Source organism: Ranitomeya imitator, chromosome 2 (genome assembly GCF_032444005.1).
Source record: "Ranitomeya imitator isolate aRanImi1 chromosome 2, aRanImi1.pri, whole genome shotgun sequence".
Lineage (NCBI taxonomy): Eukaryota > Metazoa > Chordata > Amphibia > Anura > Dendrobatidae > Ranitomeya > Ranitomeya imitator.
Window position 1 is genome coordinate 326,357,852 of NC_091283.1, and position 21,492 is coordinate 326,379,343.

The following is a 21,492-nucleotide window of genomic DNA, read 5'->3' on the forward strand; positions in this document are numbered from 1 at the left end:
GAGTTTTGCGTGTACTATTCTGACTGCATGACCACTGTTCGCTGTATTTGGTAGCTGTGTTCCTCGGTGAGGTTGACAGGCCACAGCGTTCTCTTGCCTTAAGTGACTCTGTGAAGTAACACAGTTCACTTATACCGCCAGTGGCGTAACTACCACAGTCGCGGCAGTCGCCACTGCGACCGGGCCCGGGGAAATCATGGGCCCCGGCAGGTCAGATGCACGCCGACACCAGCAAAAAGTTAAAAACTGTTGCCGTGCAGGTGATTCCTCCTGCACAGCAACAGACAGCCCGGCCCTCCACCTGACCTGCCGGGCGCACACATCAGATCAGCAGCAGACGCCTGATCTGAAAGGAAGAGCTAAAGATCCTGTGGTGACGTCATCACTATCATAGGTCTTTCACCATTCATCAGCTCCGCCTCCTGATCACATGACGATGACGTCACCACAGGTCCTTCAGCTCTCAGCAGCTCAGTCCTGGTTGTGTGCAGCTCGTGTTCTCTGGTATCAACCAGCAGCAGATTTCCGGTTCCTGCTGTTCTGGTGAGATGTGGCGACGGGGCAGAATGCGGAGATGGATGGGGCAGAATGCGGAGAAGGATGGGGCAGAATGCGGAGACGGATGGGGCAGAATGCGGAGACGGATGGGGCAGAGTGCGGAGACGGATGGGGCGGAGTGCGGAGTCGGATGGGGCGGAGTGCGGAGTCGGATGGGGCAGAGTGCGGGGTCGGATGGGGCAGAGTGCGGGGTCGGATGGGGCAGAGTGCGGGGTCGGATGGGGCAGAGTGCGGGGTCGGATGGGGCAGAGTGCGGAGTCGGATGGGGCAGAGTGCGGAGTCGGATGGGGCAGAGTGCGGAGTCGGATGGGGCAGAGTGCGGAGTCGGATGGGGCAGAGTGCGGAGTCGGATGGGGCAGAGTGCGGAGTCGGATGGGGCAGAGTGCGGGGTCGGATGGGGCAGAGTGCGGGGTCGGATGGGGCAGAGTGCGGGGTCGGATGGGGCAGAGTGCGGAGTCGGATGGGGCAGAGTGCGGAGTCGGATGGGGCAGAGTGCGGAGTCGGATGGGGCAGAGTGCGGAGTCGGATGGGGCAGAGTGCGGAGTCGGATGGGGCAGAGTGCGGAGTCGGATGGGGCAGAGTGCGGAGTCGGATGGGGCAGAGTGCGGAGTCGGATGGGGCAGAGTGCGGAGTCGGATGGGGCAGCGTGGGGAGTCGGATGGGGCAGAGTGCAGAGTCAGATGGGGCAGGAGCATGGGCAGGATGTGCATTTGGGTGGAAAATATTTTGGCGGGGGGGGCCCCATTTGAAAGTTCGCAGCGGGGCCCATAACTTTGTAGTTACGCCACTGTATACCGCCATATAGTACCGTCACCTACTAGCAGCTGGTTTTACTCCTGCACTGTGGACCCCGGGTTACGAACGCACCTATTACTTTATAAATAAATATTTGGTGCCTTCCGCCAAACCCTAACACGAAGTATATACAGTGGGTATGGAAAGTATTCAGACCCTTTAAATTTTTTAATCTGATTCATTGCAGCCATTTGGTAAATTTAAAAAAAGTTCATTTTTTTTCTCAATAATGTATACTCTGCACCCCACCTTGACTGAAAAAACAGAAATGTAGACATTTTTACAAATTTATTAAAAAAGAAAAACTGAAATATCACATGGTCATAAGTATTCAGACCCTTTGCTCAGTAATGAGTAGAAGCACTCTTGATTTAGTACAGCCATGAGTCTTCTTGGGAATGATGCAACAAGTTCTTCACACCTGGATTTTGGGATCCTCTGCAATTTTTCCTTGCAGATCCTCTCCAGTTCCGTCAGGTTGGATGGTGAACGTTGGTGGACACCCATTTTCAGGTCTCTCCAGAGATGCTCAATTGGGTTTAGGTCAGGTCAGGTTTCTGGCTGGGCCACTCAAGAATGGTCACAGAGTTGTTCTGAAGCCACTCCTTTGTTATTTTATCTATGTGCTTAGGGTCATTGTCTCGTTGGAAGGTGAACCTTCGGCCAAGTCTGAGGTCCAGAACACTCTGGTAGAAGTTTTCATCCAGGATATCTCTGTACTTGGCCGCATTCATGTTTCCTTCAATAACAGTCGTCTTGTCCCTGCAGCTGAAAAACACCCAGTAGCACGATGCTGTCACCACCATGTTTCACTGTTGGGATTGTATTGGGCAGGTGATGAGCAGAGCCTGGTTTTCTCCACACATATCACTTAGAATTATCACCACAAAGATCAATCTTCATCTCATCAGACCAGAGAATCTCATATTCTGGGAGTCCTTCATGTGTTTTTTTTAGCAAACTCTATGTTGTCTTTCATATGTCTTGCACTGAGAGGCTTCCGTCGGGTCACTCTGCCATAAAGGCCTGCCTGGTGGAGGGCTGCAGTGATGGTTGACTTTCTCCCATCTTCTTACTGCATCTGTGGAGCTCAGCCACAGTGATCTTGGGGTTCTTCTTTACCTATCATCAAGGCTCTTCTCCCACGATTGCTCAGTTTGTCTGGACGGCCAGGTATAGGAAGGCTTCCAGTGGTCCGACACTTATTCCATTTAAGGATTATGGAGGCCACTGTGCTCTTAGGAACCTTGAGTACTACAGAATTTCTTTTGTAACCTTGGCCAGATCTGTGCCTTGCAACAATTCTGTCTCTGAGCTCCTTGGCCAGTTCCTTTAACCTCATGATTCTCATTTTGTCTGACATGCACTGTGAGCTATAATAAAGAAAACTTGGCACTCAATTTCTAAAATATTTTTTTGGGATTTTTTCATGCAGCCAGAAGATAACATAGACCTTTCGGCCTTACTGGCCTTCATCAGTAACTATAAGTAAAAAAATATATACAGAATATGATTGACAATGAAAATATCATATCAAAGAAATTACAACAAAAACATAACTAAAGTATATACAGGATTGGGCAATCTAGAGTGACAAGGAATAATCTATACATAGCGTCATGTCTGAATTGAACAGTCAGATCCATATGATGTGGCATGAAACTACCATTAAATTGCACAAAATAATAATGTTATGAACAAATGAGAGTATAATATCTGGTGGAAAAAATGAGACGGAGACATTCCGGACTGCAGTATAGGGGTTTATCGCGTTCAGTGCGATAGTAGGAGTGACACCATAGTCTATAAAGGTAAATAAGCAGAAGAAAGAACACCAGGCTGTTGAAAAAAGCTGACATGTCGTGGCGTTGAGGTTGGCTCACCGCCGGAGCCCACCTCAAAGCGAGGGATACTGCCAGCTGACGTACTATTCCGTCAGCTGGCAGAAAGGGGTTAATGAGAAAAAGAAAGAACTTTTTGGAATTTACCAAATGGCTGCAATGAAACAAAGAGTGAAAAATTTAAAGGCTTCTGAATACTTTCCGTACCAACTGTACATTTATTCACGCCTGCAGGAGATGTGTTGGCTCGAGTCCTGGTTTCATGGATTCACTCCACATCATAAATTAGATTATGTTTTCAATCTTAAGGAATTCAGATTACTGCACAATCTCTCCTGAAATGGGTGCGCTAATACTTTCTCTTCTCTTCTGGTCAGGACTCATAGTAGCTCCAATGGTCCACCATAAATGAGTGCAACTTCGGTTTAGTGTTGGAGTTTTCCCCTTATACATATGTTGTTGTTGAGGATGTAACTTTTTTTTGTTACACGTTCATTCTGTATGATAGTTTGATTGTCGTGGGATCGGCCTGCCTCACTTATCTCGGGCTGTAACTCACTGGTAGAGTTTTTAAAAAAAGGTTTCAATTACCTCTTCCAAATGCACGAGATCTAACTTTAAGATCCCGCAGCTCTGCACTATTATAAAAAGCTCTATTTAAATGTCTAATATTTCTTCTTGACATTCATCTGACAGAAAATATTGGTCCTTACGATAGTTTATATTGCTTAGAGCCACCAAGTTCCATACTCCAATTACTCCAGAGAAGTTTCACCACTACTCATTTTTTTTTCCTGAGAATGACTGTTCAACTTGATCATTTCAGTAGATGTTATTGTCTATAGTCACAGTTTTGCCCATTACCCTTTAACTTCTTTAACTGCTCTACATGGATTTAGACTTAGGCTGGCGTCACACTAGCGAGTTTTACGGACGTAAGAGCGCATAAAATTACGTCCGTAAAACACGCCTAACAAACGTCCCAATTATTCTCTATGCCCCTGCTCCTATCTGCCGTATTTTACTGATCAGTATTATACGGCTTTCTACGGCCGTAGAAAATCGCAGCATGCTGCGTTTGTCACCGTATTGCGCAAAAAAAACGCCAATGAAAGTCTATGGAAGCCAGAAAAATACGGGTTACACACGGACCAGCAGTGTGACTTGCGAGAAATACGCAGCGGTGTTAGAGAGAAAAGCTGGCAATTCAGTGCGGTGTACAGTAAAATCACACTGACAGTTTACAGTAGAATAGGTAGAATAAATGTGTACACATAGAATAGGTATATATATATATATGTCAGTGAGACAAATATATGTATATATATTATTACTTCATACAGCGCTAGATAGCTTTAAAGCCGGTAATTCAATTGCCGGCTTTTGCTATCTCCTTCCTAAACCCGACATGATATGAGACATGATTTACATACAGTAAACCATCTCATATCCCCATTTTTTTTGCTTATTCCACACTACTAATGTTAGTAGTGTGTATATGCAAAATTTGGCCGTTCTAGCTATTAAATTAAAGGGTTAAATGGCGGAAAAAATTGGCGTGGGCTCCCGCGCAATTTTCTCCGCCAGAGTAGTAAAGCCAGTGACTGAGGGCAGATATTAATAGCCTGGAGAGGGTCCATGGTTATTTGAAAAAATAATAAACCAACAATATACATACCTTCCGAAGATCTGTAATCTGCAGAGCTCCAAGCTGGAAAATATTTTAACCCCTTCAGATGGATTTACATCGTGGGACGTTACAGATCCTCGGAAGGTATGTATATTGTTGGTTTATTATTTTTTCCTTGTTACAGAGCGAGGGTCTTCAGAAGCATAGAGCGTAGAATAAAATATTACAACAACCTTTGTTTTTATTTCATTAAAATACTTTTAAATAATGTGTTTGTGTTTTTTTTTAACCCTTTACTACTATTGGATTAATAATGGATAGATGTCATAATTGACGCCTCTCCATTATTAATTTGGCTTAATGTCACCTTACAATAGCAAGGTGGCATTAACTGTTATGAATAGGTAATTCAGAACCACAATGGACCTTGAAGTTCAGAGCACACAAAGTGACCTGACAATAACCAAAAAACATAGGACGAGCTCTGAGACGTGGGAACTCTGCTGACCGCAATCCCTAATCCTATCACACCACACTAGAGGTAGCCGTGGATTGTGCCTAACGCTCCCTATGCAACTCGGCACAGCCTGAGAAACTAGCTAGCCCTGAAAATAGAAAAATAAGCCTACCTTGCCTCAGAGAAATTCCCCAAAGGAAAAGGCAGCCCCCCACATATAATGACTGTGAGTTAAGATGAAAATACAAACACAGAGATGAAATAGATTTAGCAAAGTGAGGCCCGACTTACTGAATAGATCGAGGATAGGAAAGATAGCTTTGCGGTCAACACAAAAACCTACAAACAACCACGCAGAGGGGCAAAAAGACCCTCCGCACCGACTAACGGTACGGAGGTGCTCCCTCTGCGTCTCAGAGCTTCCAGCAAGCAAGAAAAACCAAAATAGCAAGCTGGACAGAAAATATAGCAAACAAAAGTAACACCAGCAGAACTTAGCTTATGCTGGGCAGACAGGCCACAGGAACGATCCAGGAGGAAGCAAGACCAATACTAGAACATTGACTGGAGGCCAGGATCAAAGCACTAGGTGGAGTTAAATAGAGCAGCACCTAACGACTTAACCTCATCACCTGCGGAAGGAAACTCAGAAGCCGCAGTACCACTCACATCCACCAACGGAAGCCCATAGACAGAATCAGCCGAAGTACCACCTGTGACCACAGGAGGGAGCTCGACCACAGAATTCACAACAGTACCCCCCCCTTGAGGAGGGGTCACCAAACCCTCACCAGAGCCCCCAGGCCGACCAGGATGAGCCATATGAAAGGCACGAACAAGATCGGCAGCATGGACATCAGAGGCAAAGACCCAGGAATTATCTTCCTGACCATAACCCTTCCACTTAACCATATACTGGAGTTTCCGTCTCAAAACACGAGAATCCAAAATCTTCTCCACTATATACTCCAACTCCCCCTCCACCAAAACCGGGGCAGGAGGATCAACAGATGGAACCATAGGTGCCACGTATCTCCGCAACAATGACCTATGGAATACGTTATGGATGGAAAAAGAATCTGGAAGGGTCAAACGAAAAGACACAGGATTAAGAACCTCAGAAATCCTATACGGACCAATGAAACGAGGCTTAAACTTAGGAGAGGAAACCTTCATAGGAATATAACGAGATGACAACCAAACCAAATCCCCAACACGAAGTCGGGGACCCACACAGCGTCTGCGATTAGCGAAACGTTGAGCCTTCTCCTGGGACAAGGTCAAATTGTCCACTACATGAGTCCAAATCCGCTGCAACCTGTCCACCACAGTATCCACACCAGGACAGTCCGAAGACTCAACCTGCCCTGAAGAGAAACGAGGATGGAACCCAGAATTGCAGAAAAACGGCGAAACCAAGGTAGCCGAGCTGGCCCGATTATTAAGGGCGAACTCAGCCAACGGCAAAAAGGACACCCAATCATCCTGATCAGCAGAAACAAAGCCTCTCCGATATGTTTCCAAGGTCTGATTGGTTCGTTCAGTCTGGCCATTTGTCTGAGGATGAAAAGCCGAGGAAAAAGACAAATCAATGCCCATCCTAGCACAAAAGGCTCGCCAAAACCTCGAAACAAACTGGGAACCTCTGTCAGAAACGATGTTCTCTGGAATGCCATGTAAACGAACCACATGCTGGAAGAACAATGGCACCAAATCAGAGGAGGAAGGTAATTTAGACAAGGGTACCAAATGGATCATCTTAGAGAAGCGATCACAAACTACCCAAATGACCGACATTTTTTGAGAGACGGGGAGATCCGAAATAAAATCCATAGAGATATGTGTCCAAGGCCTCTTCGGGACCGGCAAGGGCAAAAGCAACCCACTGGCACGAGAACAGCAGGGCTTAGCCCGAGCACAAATCCCACAGGACTGCACAAAAGAACGCACATCCCGCGACAGAGACGGCCACCAAAAGGATCTAGCCACTAAATCTCTGGTACCAAAGATTCCAGGATGACCAGCCAACACCGAACAATGAACCTCAGAGATAACTTTATTCGACCACCTATCAGGGACAAACAGTTTCTCCGCTGGGCAACGATCAGGTTTATTAGCCTGAAATTTTTGCAGCACCCGCCGCAAATCAGGGGAGATGGCAGACACAATTACTCCCTCTTTGAGAATACCCGCCGGCTCAGGCAAACCCGGAGAGTCGGGCACAAAACTCCTAGACAGGGCATCCGCCTTCACATTTTTAGAGCCCGGAAGGTACGAAACCACAAAGTCAAAACGGGAGAAAAACAGCGACCAACGAGCCTGTCTAGGATTCAACCGTTTGGCAGACTCGAGATAAGTCAAGTTCTTGTGATCAGTCAAGACCACCACGCGATGCTTAGCTCCTTCAAGCCAATGACGCCACTCCTCGAATGCCCACTTCATGGCCAGCAACTCTCGATTGCCAACATCATAATTTCGCTCAGCAGGCAAAAACTTCCTGGAAAAGAAGGCGTATGGCTTCATCACCGAGCAATCAGAACCTCTTTGCGACAAAACAGCCCCCGCTCCAATTTCAGAAGAATCAACCTCGACCTGGAACGGAAGCGAAACATCTGGTTGACACAACACAGGGGCAGAAGAAAAACGACGCTTTAACTCTTGAAAAGCTTCCACAGCAGCAGAAGACCAATTGACCACATCAGCACCCTTCTTGGTCAAATCGGTCAATGGTTTAGCAATACTAGAAAAATTACAAATGAAGCGACGATAAAAATTAGCAAAGCCAAGGAACTTTTGCAGACTCTTTAGAGATGTCGGCTGAGTCCAATCATAAATAGCCTGGACCTTAACAGGGTCCATCTCGATAGTAGAAGGGGAAAAAATGAACCCCAAAAATGAAACCTTCTGAACACCAAAGAGACACTTTGATCCCTTCACAAACAAAGAATTAGCACGCAGGACCTGGAACACCATTCTGACCTGCTTCACATGAGACTCCCAATCATCCGAGAAGACCAAAATATCATCCAAGTATACAATCAGGAATTTATCCAGGTACTCTCGGAAGATGTCATGCATAAAGGACTGAAATACTGATGGAGCATTGGCAAGTCCAAATGGCATAACTAGGTACTCAAAATGGCCCTCGGGCGTATTAAATGCAGTTTTCCATTCATCGCCCCGTTTAATACGCACAAGATTATATGCACCACGAAGATCTATCTTGGTGAACCAACTAGCCCCCTTAATCCGAGCAAACAAATCAGATAGCAGCGGCAAGGGGTACTGAAATTTGAACGTGATTTTATTTAGAAGGCGGTAATCAATACAAGGTCTCAGCGAACCATCCTTCTTGGCCACAAAAAAGAACCCTGCTCCCAATGGCGATGACGACGGGCGAATATGACCCTTCTCCAAGGATTCTTTTACGTAACTCCGCATAGCGGCGTGCTCAGGTACAGATAAATTAAACAGTCGACCCTTAGGAAACTTACTACCATGAATCAACTCGATAGCACAATCACAATCCCTATGCGGAGGTAGGGCATTGGACTTGGGCTCATCGAATACATCCCGGTAATCAGACAAGAACTCTGGGACCTCAGAAGGGGTGGATGATGAGATAGACAGAAATGGAACATCACCATGTACCCCCTGACAACCCCAGCTGGACACAGACATAGATTTCCAATCTAATACTGGGTTATGGACTTGTAGCCATGGCAACCCCAACACGACCACATCATGCAGATTATGCAACACCAGAAAGCGAATATCCTCCTGGTGCGCAGGAGCCATGCACATGGTCAGCTGGGTCCAATACTGAGGCTTATTCTTGGCCAAAGGCGTAGCATCAATTCCTCTCAATGGAATAAGACACTGCAAGGGCTCCAAGACAAACCCACAGCGCCTAGCAAACTCCAAGTCCATCAAATTCAGGGCAGCGCCTGAATCCACAAATGCCATGACAGAATAGGAAGACAAAGAGCAGATCAAAGTAACGGACAAAAGAAATTTCGACTGTACCGTACCAATGGTGGCAGACTTAGCGAACCGCTTAGTGCGCTTAGGACAATCGGAGATAGCATGAGTGGAATCACCACAGTAGAAACACAGCCCATTCTGACGTCTGTGTTCTTGCCTTTCAGCTCTGGTCAAAGTCCTATCGCACTGCATAGGCTCAGGTTTATGCTCAGATAATACCGCCAAATGGTGCACAGATTTACGCTCACGCAAGCGTCGACCGATCTGAATGGCCAAAGACATAGACTCATTCAGACCAGCAGGCATAGGAAATCCCACCATGACATCCTTAAGGGCTTCAGAGAGACCCTTTCTGAAAACTGCTGCCAGCGCACATTCATTCCATTGAGTGAGCACGGACCACTTTCTAAACTTCTGACAATAAATCTCTATCTCATCCTGACCCTGACACAGAGCCAGCAAATTTTTCTCTGCCTGATCCACTGAATTAGGTTCATCGTACAGTAATCCGAGCGCCAGAAAAAACGCATCAATATTACATAATGCAGGATCTCCTGGCGCAAGGGAAAATGCCCAGTCTTGAGGGTCGCCACGTAATAAAGAAATAATTATCTTAACTTGTTGAACTGGGTCACCAGAGGAGCGAGGTTTCAACGCCAGAAACAGTTTGCAATTATTTTTGAAACTCAGAAATTTAGCTCTATCTCCAGAAAACAAATCAGGAATAGGAATTCTTGGTTCTAACATAGAATTCTGAGCCACAAAGTCTTGAATATTTTGTACTCTTGCAGTGAGATGATCCACACATGAAGACAGACCTTTAATGTCCATCACTACACCTGTGTCCTGAACCACCCAAATGTCTAGGGAAAAAAAAAGGCAAAACACAGTGCAAAGAAAAAAAAATGGTCTCAGAACTTCTTTTTTCCCTCTATTGAGAAGCATAGTACTTTGGGCCTCCAGTACTGTTATGAATAGGTAATTCAGAACCACAATGGACCTTGAAGTTCAGAGCACACAAAGTGACCTGACAATAACCAAAAAACATAGGACGAGCTCTGAGACGTGGGAACTCTGCTGACCGCAATCCCTAATCCTATCACACCACACTAGAGGTAGCTGTGGATTGCGCCTAACGCTCCCTATGCAACTCGGCACAGCCTGAGAAACTAGCTAGCCCTGAAAATAGAAAAATAAGCCTACCTTGCCACAGAGAAATTCCCCAAAGGAAAAGGCAGCCCCCCACATATAATGACTGTGAGTTAAGATGAAAATACAAACACATAGATGAAATAGATTTAGCAAAGTGAGGCCCGACTTACTGAATAGACCGAGGATAGGAAAGATAGCTTTGCGGTCAACACAAAAGCCTACAAACAACCACGCAGAGGGGCAAAAAGACCCTCCGCACCGACTAACGGTACGGAGGTGCTCCCTCTGCGTCTCAGAGCTTCCAGCAAGCAAGAAAAACCAAAATAGCAAGCTGGACAGAAAATATAGCAAACAAAAGTAACACCAGCAGAACTTAGCTTATGCTGGGCAGACAGGCCACAGGAACGATCCAGGAGGAAGCAAGACCAATACTAGAACATTGACTGGAGGCCAGGATCAAAGCACAAAGGTGGAGTTAAATAGAGCAGCACCTAACGACTTAACCTCATCACCTGCGGAAGGAAACTCAGAAGCCGCAGTACCACTCACATCCACCAACGGAAGCCCATAGACAGAATCAGCCGAAGTACCACCTGTGACCACAGGAGGGAGCTCGACCACAGAATTCACAACAATTAACCCTTCATTACCCCATATCCCACCGCTACACGGGAATGAGAAGAGAGTGGCCAAGTGCCAGAATAGGCGCATCTTCCAGATGTGCCTTTTCTGGGGTGGCTGGGGGCAGATGTTTTTAGCCGGGGGGGGGGCAATAACCATGGACCCTCTCCAGGCTATTAATATCTGCCCTCAGTCACTGGCTTTACTACTCTGGCGGAGAAAAATGCGCGGGAGCCCACGCCAATTTTTTCCGCCATTTAACCCTTTAATTTAATAGCTAGAACGGCAAAATTTTGCATATACACACTATTAACATTAGTAGGGTGGAATATGCAAAAAAAATGGGGATATGAGATGGTTTACTGTATGTAAACCATGTCTCATATCATGTCGGGGTTAGGAAGGAGATAGCAAAAGCCGGCAATTGAATTACCGGCTTTAAAGCTATCTCGCTCTGTATGAAATATTAACATATATACATATATGTGTCTACTGACATATATATATATATATATGAAAGTATATATGTTTTTATGTTTTTTTTTACACATGGATCCCTTGTATAGCCGTATGTCGGTTTTGCAAGCCTGCGAGAAAAACACGCAGTACGGATGCCATACGGATTACATACGGAGGATGCCATGCGCAAAATACGCTGACACACCCTGCCTACGGAGGAGCTACGGACCACTATTTTGGGGACTTTTCAGCGTATTACGGCCGTAATATACGGACCGTATTGTCTTACGCCGAGTGTGACGCCGGCCTTACACAGAGATCCATAGGCTTGGGCACAGTATTACCTGCTGTTCTGTGGAGTAAGATGGGAAGAAGAATGTAGAGATAACCATGTTAGAACCAAGAGGCCAGAGAAAATACTAACTCAGGAGACATAAGAGTAGTCAGTAAACAGGCCAGGGTCAGAACAGGAATCAAATACACAAGCCGGGAGCTGAGCACAGAGGACTGAACCAGAGGAGAACAAGGCTGTATCTGGCAGCTTCCGGCAATATGCTTCAAGATTTAGTAAGGTGTGGTGCTTTCCAATTCTGATTGACCAAGGTGTTCTCAATCTCAGGCAGACATATCGCATATAGAAACAAATAACACTAAATAATACTAATACTAAAGCAGAAAACATGGTACCGCAACCCTATAATTGGGAACACTACTAAGACATATTGTCTAAATAAATCTAGCAGTCAACGCAGGTTGCCATTTAGTAGAGGGTATCTCACATAATCTAATCAACGTCACACAGTGACAAAAGTACTACTTAGTATCAATTGAATACCTCACCAGCCCTGTTATCACTTATATGCTGCCAAGAAATAAGTGCCATCACTCATTGTATAGTCTTACCCATATTAGTGCCACTTAGATGAATAAGTGTAGCCCCTACGCGCGTTTTGCGTGGGCTTTTTCAGGGGGGCTGCATATTGCATATGCTTTGGCATTGTCCCAGATTGTCCTCCTATTGGATTGTAGTGTTGAACTGTACTGGAGTGGTGTACGGGTGCGCTATCTCTAGGGATCCGTTGATATGTATATTAGGGTATGTGGAGGAAATGTTAACTGACAATAGAACTAAAATGCAAAATTGTTTATTGCAAGGAAACTGATTGCAAAATATTGGGTTAAGGTACCGTCACACTTAGCGACGCTGCAGCGATACCGACAACGATCCGGATCGCTGCAGCGTCGCTGTTTGGTCGCTGGAGAGCTGTCACACAGACAGCTCTCCAGCGACCAACGATCCCGAGGTCCCCGGTAACCAGGGTAAACATCGGGTAACTAAGCGCAGGGCCGCGCTTAGTAACCCGCTGTTTACCCTGGTTACCAGCGTAAAAAAACAAACAGTACATACTTACATTCAGCTGTCTGTCCCTTGCCGTCTGGTTCCTGCACTGACTGCTGGCCGTAAAGTGAAAGTGAAAGCACAGCACAGCGGTGAGTCACACAGCGGTGACTCACCACTGTGACTGTGCTCTGCTTTCACTTTACGGCCAGCAGTCAGTGCAGGAACCAGACGGCAAGGGACAGACAGCTGAATGTAAGTATGTACTGTTTGTTTTTTTACGCTGGTAACCAGGGTAAACAGCGGGTTACTAAGCGCGGCCCTGCGCTTAGTTACCCGATGTTTACCCTGGTTACCAGTGAAGACATCGCTGAATCGGTGTCACACACGCCGATTCAGCGATGTCTACGGGGAGTCCAGCGACGAAATAAAGTTCTGGACTTTCTTCCCCGACCAGCGACAGCACAGCAGGATCCTGATCGCTGCTGCCTGTCACACTGGACGATATCGCTAGCGAGGACGCTGCAACGTCACGGATCGCTAGCGATATCGTCTAGTGTGACAGTACCTTTAGAGAGGAGCCTCCGTCCAGATGCGAATTCATTGCTCAAAGGAGCCACATTATTGAACTTGAGAAAAGTATTTACACCAGGAGAGATGAGCTGGATTTATTCTATTCATTATGGCAGCCGTGGTTGGATAGGATTAATTAATGTTATCAGTAAAAAGAGATATGAATGGCACTGAGAAAAACCGCTCTTAGTACTCACTGATAAAGGATGAATGAGCTCTGAATCACGGACACATTCCAGAAACCTTCACCTTGCTGGAGGTGCTTGCTATGAAGAAGGTGCATACAGGGTCCAATAAAACAAGAAAAAAGCAGCAACACTCCACTTCTTGGTGAAAAAGCAACCTTAGTCCTTTATTGCATAATAAAGATCATGGACAAGGTATTACGGGTAAAACGAGTGCAGGTTATGCAGGCAAATGAAGCAGGACGACGGCCGTTTCACGCAATATGCGCTTCTACGGGTCCAGATACAGAGAATGGTAAGTCAGTTCTTTTAAATACACACATGTGATCACATTTGCATACAATTAAAAATCATGAAAAACACATGCGGCGATGCCAGCATAACATACAAGAAGAATGTGCATTTAAAAAACTGTTCCTCAGAACAGTATAATCCAGAATGACAAAATATTCAAACATTGAATGCAAATACATAGGCTGTTTAGAGGTGATAAAAACCATGTGAGACAAGTAATCTGAAAAAACAGAAAAAGAAACATCAAAAAAAAATTTATCTTCAAAAAATCTTTTTTAAAAAATTCTACAAAAGATTCTACAAAAAACAAGAATAATCCAATCTCTCATTCAGTCCCAATGGACCTTGGGCATTTGCTTTAATAATCCATTTAGCTTCACGCCTTAAAAGGATTTTATTATGATCCCCCCCGCTTGGTGGTTAGACATATTGTCTAAATAAATCTAGCAGTCAACGCAGGTTGCCATTTAGTAGAGGGTATCTCACATAATCTAATCAACGTCACACAGTGACAAAAGAACTACTTAGTATCAATTGAATACCACACCAGCCCTGTTATCACTTATATGCTGCCAAGAAATAAGTGCCATCACTCATTGTATAGTCTTACCCATATTAGTGCCACTTAGATGAATCAGTGTAGCCCCTACGCGCATTTTGCGTGGGCTTTTTCGGGGGGGGGGGCTGCATATTGCATATGCTTTGGCATTGTCCCATATTGTCCTCCTATTGGATTGTAGTGTTGAACTGTACTGGAGTGGTGTACGGGTGCGCTATCTCTAGGGATCCGTTGATATGTTTATTAGGGTATGTGGAGGAAATGTTAACTGACAATAGAACTAAAATTGTAAATGCAAAATTGTTTATTGCAAGGAAACTGATTGCAAAATATTGGGTTAGAGAGGAGCCTCCGTCCAGATGCGAATTCATTGCTCAAAAGAGCCACATTATTGAACTTGAGAAAAGTATTTACACCAGGAGAGATGAGCTGGATTTATTCTATTCATTATGGCAGCCGTGATTGGATAGGATTAATTAATGTTATACCAGTACAGAGTACAACTCCATGGGGGGGGGGTTAATTTACTGTAAAACATAAAATGAGTATGAACATGTGATCTGTTGTAAATCTTGTTATGGTTAATACAAATTTATCTGATTAAAAAAGGTGTTGTGCTTTCCAACTGGCTAAAATAGGGAGCAGATTACTGCAGCTGACAGCACACATACCCATACTGCCAGACTGGATGGTACTACAGATGCCAGGCACCCTAATCTTAGTGGCTGGGTAGAGCCTGCACTGCCAAAAGCTTCTGGTTCCAACCCCACCTCTGTTACCAGCATCACCTGCAGAATGAGTAAGCCGCGTCTGGTGTCCGAAGCAGACGTTGCAGGAGCAGATCCCAGAGGAGATGGGAAACACGATCTGCAGAATCCCTAATATGACAAAATTGCAGAAAACCAGAGCAGTTGAAATCCCTTTAGGCTAAGTGCACACGTTGCAGAATTGCCGAGGAAATTTCCGCGGCAATTATGCGCCTACTGCCACGGGTATATCACATGTGGAATTGGCATGCATATTCCCGCAGAAAACTTGCGTTTTGCAAGCATAATTAGCTTGCAGAATGCTAGCGTTTTCCAAGCGATCTGTAGCATCGCTTGGAAAACTGATTGACAGGTTGGTCACACTTGTCAAACAGTGTTAGACAAATGTGACCAACTTTTTACTATTGATGCAGCCTATGCCACATCAATAGTAAGGGCCCCTTCACATTAAGCGACGCTGCAGCGATACCGACAACGATCCGGATCGCTGCAGCGTCGCTGTTTGGTCGCTGGAGAGCTGTCACACAGACCGCTCTCCAGCGAGCAACGATGCCGGTAACCAGGGTAAACATCGGGTAACTAAGCGCAGGGCCGCGCTTAGTAACCCGATGTTTACCCTGGTTACCTTCCTAAAAGTAAAAAAAACAAACACTACATACTTACCTAACGCTGTCTGTCCTCCAGCGCTGTGCTCTGCATTCCTCCTGTACTGTCTGTGTGAGCACAGCGGCCAGAAAGCAGAGCGGTGACGTCACCGCTCTGCTTTCCGGCTGACCGACGCTCACAGCCAGTGCAGGAGGAGTGCAGAGCACAGCGCTGGAGGACAGACGGCGTTAGGTAAGTATGTACTGTTTGTTTTTTTTACTTTTAGGAAGGTAACCAGGGTAAACATCGGGTTACTAAGCGCGGCCCTGCGCTTAGTTACCCGATGTTTACCCTGGTTACCAGTGAAGACATCGCTGGATCGGTGTCACACACGCCGATCCAGCGATGTCCACGGGAGATCCAGCGACAAAATAAAGTTCTGGACTTTATTCAGCGACCAACGATCTCCCAGCAGGGGCCTGATCGTTGGTCGCTGTCACACATAACGATTTTATTAACGATATCGTTGCTACGTCACAAAAAGCAACGATATCGTTAACAATATCGTTATGTGTGAAGGTACCTTAAAAGATAGAACGTTAAAAATAATTAAAAAAAATAAAAAATGGTTATACTCACCTACCGCAAACAGCCAACCTCTTCAGCGTCTTCCATTCCTGTAGATGGTGTGTGTGCAGGGCCTTCGATGACGTCGCGGTCACGTGATCACGACGTCATCGCGGTCATGTGACCGCGACGTCATCGCAGGTCCTTCACACACACCATCTACAGGAACGGAAGCGCCCACGTACAGTGCTGAGGGGCAGAAAGACTATGGGGGCCCTCAGAGGGTGAGTATATCATGATTTTTTTATTTTAATTTTTTTTTTAACAATTTTATATGGTGCCCAGTCTGTGGAGGAGAGTCTCCTCTCCTCCACCCTGGGTACCAACCGCACACGATCTGCTTACTTCCCGCATGGTGGACATAGCCACATGCGGGAAATAAGCAGATAAATGCATTCCTAGGTGTGCAAAATCCCCGCGATTCCGCAAATATAATGAACATGCTGCATATTTTACTGCAAATCTTTTCCACTGCGGTAAAATACTCAGTATGTGCACAACATTTGCGGAATGCATTCTAATTAATAGGATGCTTAGATGCTTAATGTTAGTGTTTTTTTCGCGGTTTTATAGCGTTTTTATAGCGAAAAAACATGAAAAAAACGCGAAAAATCTGCGTGTGCACATAGCCTTAAAGTTACTCCATTTTGTAAATTATAACCCTCAATGAATTAATCTATAGGAATAGTGACTATTTTGACTCCACTGGCAGTTTCCAGATATTAGCACGCGCAGTGGATGTTGGAAAGTGAAAATTGCAAATATCCCAAGTTATTACCCAACACATAGTGCCCAGATTGTGCTCCAGTAGATGCACATTCTGTAAAATAAGTGGTTTCTTCTCACTATAATAATGCCAAAAGCATGGATGCTTAATGTGGTTTGAGCACAGTCTAGTTAACTGTAAACTGTTATTGTCTTGTTGAATAATTCAATAATTTTGCATAACTTGCCATTTTTACAGACGGTTTAAGTAGAAATGTTCAAAAATATAGAATTCAAGGATATTTTATTCTAAAATAATAATTGGTATTATTCTTGGCAGATGACCGTAACAGGAGATCAGCAGGACAGCTGACATCTTCAATGCTTAAATCAGATGATCTTGAGATCCCACAGGATACAATTGAAGTGAATGCCATAACTCCAGATACACCATCATCCCTTCACAGCAAAGATCTGTCATCTGATCCTTTGGAACAGGTCCTATCTTCTGATTCATTACCTAATACTAAGGAAAATCAAAGTCACAAAATAAGCATTAAAAAACAAACTGCTCCTAAAGCAATGAAGACAATTTCATTTTCAGAATATGAAAATAGTTTTCCCCTAGTAAAGTCCTTTCTCAAACAACAAAACCTTCACAAAGCAGACAATATATTTTCTTGTTCCAAGTGTGGGAGATGTTTTAACCAGAAATCAGATTTTGTCAGTCACCAGAGAATTCACACAGGGGAGAAGCCATTTTCATGTTCAGAATGTGGGAAATGTTTTATTCGGAAAGCACAGCTTGTTACCCACCAAAGAACTCACACAGGAGAGAAGCCTTTTTCCTGTTCAGAATGTGGGAAATGTTTTCTAGATAAATCAGGTCTAATCAGACATCATAGATCTCACACAGGGGAGAAGCCTTTTTCCTGTTCAGGATGTGGGAAATGTTTTAACCAGAAAGCGAATCTTGTTAGCCACCAGAAAACCCACACAGGAGAGAAGCCTTTTTCCTGTTCAGAATGTGGGAAGTGTTTTCTAGATAAATCAGTTCTTGTCAGACATCATAGATCTCACACAGGGGAGAAGCCTTTTTCCTGTTTAGAATGTGGGAAATGTTTCAACCACAAAGCACATCTTGTTACCCACCAAAAAACTCATACAGGGGAGAAGCCTTTGTCCTGTTTAGAATGTGGGAAATGTTTTCTAGATAAATCAGTTCTTGTCAGACATCATAGATCTCACACAGGGGAGAAGCCTTTTTCCTGTTCAGAATGTGGGAAATGTTTTAACCACAAAGCGAATCTTATTAGCCACCAGAAAACCCACACAGGGGAGAAGCCTTTTTCATGTTCAGAATGTGGGAAATGTTTTAACAGGAAAGCGAATCTTGATAGCCACCAGAAAACCCACACAGGGGAGAAGCCTTTTTCCTGTTCAGAATGTGGGAAATGTTTTAACCAGAAAGCACATCTTGTTAGCCACCAGAAAACCCACACAGGGGAGAAGCCTTTTTCCTGTTCAGAATGTGGGAAATGTTTTAACCACAAAGTGAATCTTGTTAGCCACCAGAAAACCCACACAGGGGAGAAGCCTTTTTCCTGTTCAGAATGTGGGAAATGTTTTAACCAGAAAGCACATCTTGTTACACACCAAAGAACTCACACAGGGGAGAAGCCATTTTCATGTTCATAATGTGGAAAATGTTTTGTGAAGAAACCATCTTTGTAGCCACCAAAGAATTCACACAGGAGGGAGTGGCGGTGTAGTGGAGCTGAGAGGACATGTCCAGACAGAGCTCCTATAATCATGTCACAATCCTGAAATTGTTAAAACCCTGAGTGAGTTTACCTGCAAGCAGTGTAGTTCCCTGGACTCCTGGAGGTCTCCGGCTCCTGGAGAAGTGCGGCGCGTGGCTCTGGTGTGTCGGATTCTGATGAAACTCTGATGGGACATAAGGCCTGTGGAGGAAGGTGGAAATTTTCTACTGTGCGCTCAGGTGGCAGGAGGCATGGAGCTGTGGACTTTGCTCCTGGAGGGACTGACAGAGCAGTGCGGCTATATCCTGGAGGTACCTGAGGGGAAGCACGGTGTGAGCTCTGAGAAATGAGCTCAGCGCTCCCTTATTGATAATATAGCTTGTCCATCGGTTCCCGCCATTTCAAGGGTCTCTGGACTCTTGTTGCCATCCCTGCAGATGCTGCAGCTCATTCTGCTACACAGGACTTGTGCAACAGTTTCGGATTTGCCATGAAACCCAGCACTCTACCTTACTACTGTAAATACTCGGAGCTGTCTGCACTCCTCTATATTACTGTGCCTAGACAAGTATATACAGTACAGACCAAAAGTTTGGACACACCTTCTCATTTAAAGATTTTTCTGTATTTTCATGACTATGAAAATTGTACATTCACACTGAAGGCATCAAAACTATGAATTTACACATGTGGAATTATATACTTAACAAAAAAGTGTGAAGCAACTGAAACTGTGTCTTATATTCTAGGTTCTTCAAAGTAGGCACCTTTTGCTTTGATGACTGTTAGATTTGGGTTTGGACAGAGTTGAATTGGGTGCCAAATGTGAATAGTGGGTCAACAAAAAAGAAATATAACATCAAGCCTCATGTATGTTTACAATTTAGCTCACAGTTTGGCCAAATTAAAAAGATTATCAATAAAAGGTTACCTATTTTGTTTGAGGATCACACTCTCATGGACATTTTGAAAAATGGAGTAAGTGTGGTAACTAGGAGAGCACAAACCATCAGATATATAATTGCCCCCAATTCAACTCTGTCCAAACCCAAATCTAACACATGGCTTGATTGCAAAGCTTTTTTTAAGTGCGGCACCACGGCATGCAGTACGTGCGCACAATCGCATCTGGGTAGCACTTTTCAAAATTCAGAAAAAAATAAAAGTTATAACTAGGGTTGAGCGACCTTGACCTTTTTAGAGTCGAGCCGTGTTTCGCGAAACCCGACTATCTCTAAAGTCGGGTCGAGTGAAATCGGCCGATTATGGCGTAAAGTCGGGGATCGACCGAAACACGAAACCCAATGCAAAGTCAATGGGATTTTTTTTTATTTATTTTTATTTTTTTCTCTCTCTCTCTCTCTCTCTCCGTCCCTGACTCTCTCTCTCTCTCTCTCTCTCCGTCCCTGAACAGAAAGGTTGATGTTACACATTTCAAATCGCTGCTGCTGCGCACAAGCGACAAGATGACGATAGGCGTCCACGCCCCTAAGACCTATGTCATCACTCTGCCCACGCTCCTTCATTGGCAGAAAAAATGGCGCCAAGCGCATCATACGAAACGCGACTTTGGCGCCAAAGTCGCGTACCGCATGGCCGACCCCACACAGGGGTCGGGTCGGGTTTCATGAAACCCGACTTTGCCAAAAGTCGGCGACTTTTGAAAATGAACGACCCGTTTCGCTCAACCCTAGTTATAACATAAATAGCTTCATCAATTGCCACAATGTAGTATATAAAATAGACTGTATGGCATGCCAAGTATCCTACATTGGTTGCACAACACGCAAATTAAAAACGCGTGTTACAGAACATCTTAGGGATGCAAATAGTTGCAACACTACAAACAGAAACATCTCAATGGTCTCTAAGCATTTTAGTACTAAACACAAAGGTGACACCACAACCCTTAGAATTCATGGCATTGAAAAAATTTATTCTCATAGCCGTGGGGGTGATGTCAAGAGACGCCTACTCACCAGAGAGGCTTTCTGGATTTACAATTTGAATACCCATTTTCCCGTAGGTTTGAACAAAAAGAATGAAATTTTGTATCATTATTGTTAATGTTTTAGTGTTGAATATTTTAAATTCACATTGTCACATTTTTTTGTATTGTTTTATTCCTGCATTTGCTTTTGAATTGTCGGACGTTAGAGATTTCAGGACCTTTCAATTTGTCATGTGACCAGTAAATGGTTTGTGATAGGTCCAGGGATGCTATAATTGTAGCATTCATTTGGGAAATCAAATGGGCATGAGTACAGTACGATCCTCTGTGATCGAAACGCGTTGCCATTATCAATGTAATCACCTGTGTTTACCCACTATCTGTAAGGATTGTCCTTTTATTAATTACGTTGGACTAATAAAGAATTTCATCATTTTACTGGAGCTGGATCATCTGCGTTTTTATACATCGCAGCTGCTCCGCGTCTGGGTCAGGACAAATTTCCGTGCTCCGTGTATGATGGTCTGGTTGGTGAGCTGGCTACGGCTTTTTGCCGAATTTTTTCTTGTTTGATATTTTTGTCCATGCATTGATACATTTAAGTAGGTACGTTATATTGTGTGTTTATAATCCTCCCCCAGTCAATG

General features: G+C 44.6%; 1 protein-coding gene across 2 annotated transcripts in view; it reads left to right on the forward strand.

Annotated features, from left to right (window-relative positions):
• The window catches only part of LOC138663536 (oocyte zinc finger protein XlCOF22-like), a 43,340-nt gene extending 22,057 nt beyond the window's left edge, over nucleotides 1-21,283 (forward strand). For both annotated transcript variants that reach the window (XM_069749776.1, XM_069749777.1), the window contains one exon: nucleotides 17,472-21,283. In XM_069749776.1, the coding sequence (XP_069605877.1) occupies nucleotides 17,472-18,829 (1,358 nt within the window). In that variant the 3' untranslated portion in view covers nucleotides 18,830-21,283. The remainder of the gene's footprint in view (nucleotides 1-17,471) is intronic.
• The last annotated feature ends 209 nt before the right edge of the window (nucleotides 21,284-21,492 follow it).